At 35.7% G+C, this 3,152-nt stretch overlaps 1 protein-coding gene across 1 annotated transcript; it reads right to left on the bottom strand.

Annotated features, from left to right (window-relative positions):
- Positions 1-481: 481 nt before the first annotated feature.
- LOC127786761 (putative UPF0481 protein At3g02645) lies at positions 482-1,306 on the bottom strand. Its single transcript, XM_052314408.1, has one exon. It carries the CDS (start codon positions 1,304-1,306, stop codon positions 482-484), a length of 825 nt encoding a protein of 274 aa, XP_052170368.1.
- Positions 1,307-3,152: the final 1,846 nt, after the last annotated feature.

The following is a 3,152-nucleotide window of genomic DNA, read 5'->3' as shown; positions in this document are numbered from 1 at the left end:
TTGTTCTGTAAACGAAAATATATCAACAAGAAGAATTAAACGTACAAGCATTTGCCAAAAAAAAAAAAAAAAACAACCAGGACATACCCCGCTAAAAAACAAAGAGAGAGGCCAACATTTACACTAGAAAAAGAAACAAAATAAGAACAACCTTAAACATGCGAGGTAGAGGGATAAAACACTAGAGATCACATATAAATATAGAACCAACAACAAACATCCTACAGTGAAAAAGGCACAAGAGAACATTGGATGATCTTTGAAGAGAGACTCAAAGCCAGAATCTTCATCGGTGAAAGCATCCCTCATACCATGAGAAAAAGTGAAAGTCAACTATAAAGAACCCTCGAACAAGGCTGACCTTAATTTATGGACATATTATTTGGACATTAATTATGATATTTTTAATAATACTCACATTAATCTATCATACATTTGTATGAATATCATTAAAAGTGCCCAAATAACACTTGGGATTAATTTAGGATGGCAGGATGGTGTAGACAGTTTGCAATACAGTAAGAGAAAAGAGGAGGAAGGCTGCGATGACAGAAATAATCGCCCACGGATTTTTGAAGTAAGTTTGAGTTAGATTGGCGACCCACTTATGCCAAGGCGTGCTGCAATACTTGATAAGATACACCTGGTCAGGGTTGCCGGTCATCTCCATGATCAAATCCTTGGACATTATGTTGAACAAATCGGCTGCCTCCTTGTCGATCCCAATGTAGTTTTCGATAATCCCTTTCAAGCTCAAAAGTTTGATATCCTGATTGTCATCAATGATGTGGTCCATGAATGTAACGAAGGAAGTGATGTCGCTGCCAGCGCGGATGTGGCAACGCTCGAAGGCTATGAGATTCAAGAACATTGATTCGGTATGGTCATCAACTATGAAATTGGGAAGTTTCAAGATGCCGCTGTCGAAGGTGATGTCCTGGAGACTTTTGCTGTCGCTTTTTGTGAAGCGAACACTGGCTTCGTGGAGCTCTATGGCTGGGTGGACGACGTTGTGTCCGACCAACTTGTCTTTTCCTTCCCCTTGATCTGGAGATTGGGGGACTACATTTCCGTATTCGTTGTATGTGTAGAGTAGGCCCTTGCGGTAGAGGTTAAGCATGTGCAAACATTTGCCCATCTTCGAGTAGTAGCTACTGTCGTGGCCATGGTCGAGAAGGGAGAGTATGTTCTCGTTCAATTTTTCAATGTCAGGTGGCACAAATAATGTGAGGGGTAAAGCAAGTATGAAACCCTGGACATGGATGCGAGACATGAGGACACCAGACATGCTACTTAAGTAAGACATGGCGTTGTGGAGAAATGCTAATTAATAAAATAATATTTTATATTTTAAAACATAACAAAGTCTTCAGAAAGAATACTTGAAAGTGGTAAATATGCATTTAAAATTTAAAAGTCAAAATTCTAAATAAATAATTTTAATATATTTGATTATGTGCTTTCTGTTTGCATTTTGATATATGCATTTGAGTTTCATCTTATTTACATTTAATTAAAGTTTAAATGTGTATATGATCTGCTGATTATTTTGTAGGCCAATTAGCCATTGGGCTAAGATCAGTTTTATGAGCCAAGCCCATTTTCATGTGGCTCATGCGATTTGCCTTAGTCCAACCTAGTTGCTTGCTGCTATATAAGGGTAGCTTCAAGCCCTAGCTGTAACAGATCTGCTATTGCTCTCATTTTGAAACCCTACGTTCGGCGCACTCGAAGTGAGAGTATTTCTCACTTGAAAATTCTTCTCTTGTTCGATTGATCGGTTTGTTGGTAAGATCTATTGGTAAGTGTTGGTATTGTTTAATCTCTGTTGGAAATCGCCTGAGGCATGAGGGATTGAAATTGATAAAAACACAGATACTTGTCTTGATCGCGAGATCAGATTGAACAGATTCTTTCTTGTTCTTGAAAGTGTATTTGTTTTCAGTATTGTATTCAATACCGTTATACTTGTATATTGATCTTGATTTCTTTATTGTAAGCCAATGTAATCTCTTGTAATAAAAAACTTTCATGGTGGATTGACTAGAGACGGATCTTCTACCGTGAGTAGGATCTATTGATCCAAACACGTAAAAACTTTATGTTCTTATGTTTTTACTTTTCTCGATTTATGCTTGCTTTTGGTTGGTTTGGCCGATTAAACAGAGTTGATACATTAACATGAATAAAACTGAATAGTAAGACAAAGTGTCAGATCACAAAAATTATTCTAGAAAGTTAAACACTTAATCAACTTATAATTTGACTTTGAATACCCAATTAGGACGAAGAACCTAAATTTCTAATAAATTGTATTCTTGAATTACTCAAAAATAAATAAGATGAAATAGCTACTTCATGTAAAAAATTAGACAACACAAATATCATCAAGGATAAGATAAGAATAATCGTCAGAAACATAGTTCAAGTATGATCCTTATTACGAGGCAATTCTTAGGATTGAGGGTTCACAGATAAATCTAAGCCCAACGTGAAGAAACATAGCGTAGGCATCTTAACTTCCCTTTATGTCACATGTCCCAATAATTTAGTAATTTCAATCCAAATTAATCTTAAACTCGTGAAAGTAGATGAAATCAACCACATGGGTAGCTAATTCCCCTTATGATCCTCATTATAAAGCTCAATTCAAAAGGTATAAAAAGATCTCTAGGGGTGAGCCTAATGTATGATATTCTATACTACTCTTACATGCCTATAAGTTCACCCAAAATCTTTTCTAACTTAAGTGTCAGACTGACATCTTTTTGGTCAAATCTTGGGATAATTACTTTTGTTTTGATTTTGCAAAAATCTCAAGTTTAGATCAATTCATAATATAATTCAAATCTCATATAAAATCTTAATTATGAATTCAGTTGGTGATTGACTTTTAATTCTCATTTATGTTTAAAAAAGAATGAGAAAAGAGCTCAATGTATACCTCAGCATTCTCTAAGATACATTTGAGCCTGAGTAGAAACAACAATATTGACAACCAGTTCTCTAGCAACAACATGTCGGCCTTGATAAATGGCATGACATAGAAATGATCCCCATGTTGCCTAAAGATGGGATCATTCTCGAAATAATAGTAATTCAAGCATGAAACACCCATCCAAGATCATCAATTGCATGAATCTCTCGGTGTT

This window comes from Diospyros lotus, chromosome 12 (assembly GCF_014633365.1).
Source record: "Diospyros lotus cultivar Yz01 chromosome 12, ASM1463336v1, whole genome shotgun sequence".
Classification (NCBI taxonomy): Eukaryota; Viridiplantae; Streptophyta; class Magnoliopsida; order Ericales; family Ebenaceae; genus Diospyros; species Diospyros lotus.
This window is presented reverse-complemented; position numbering and strand designations above follow the sequence as displayed.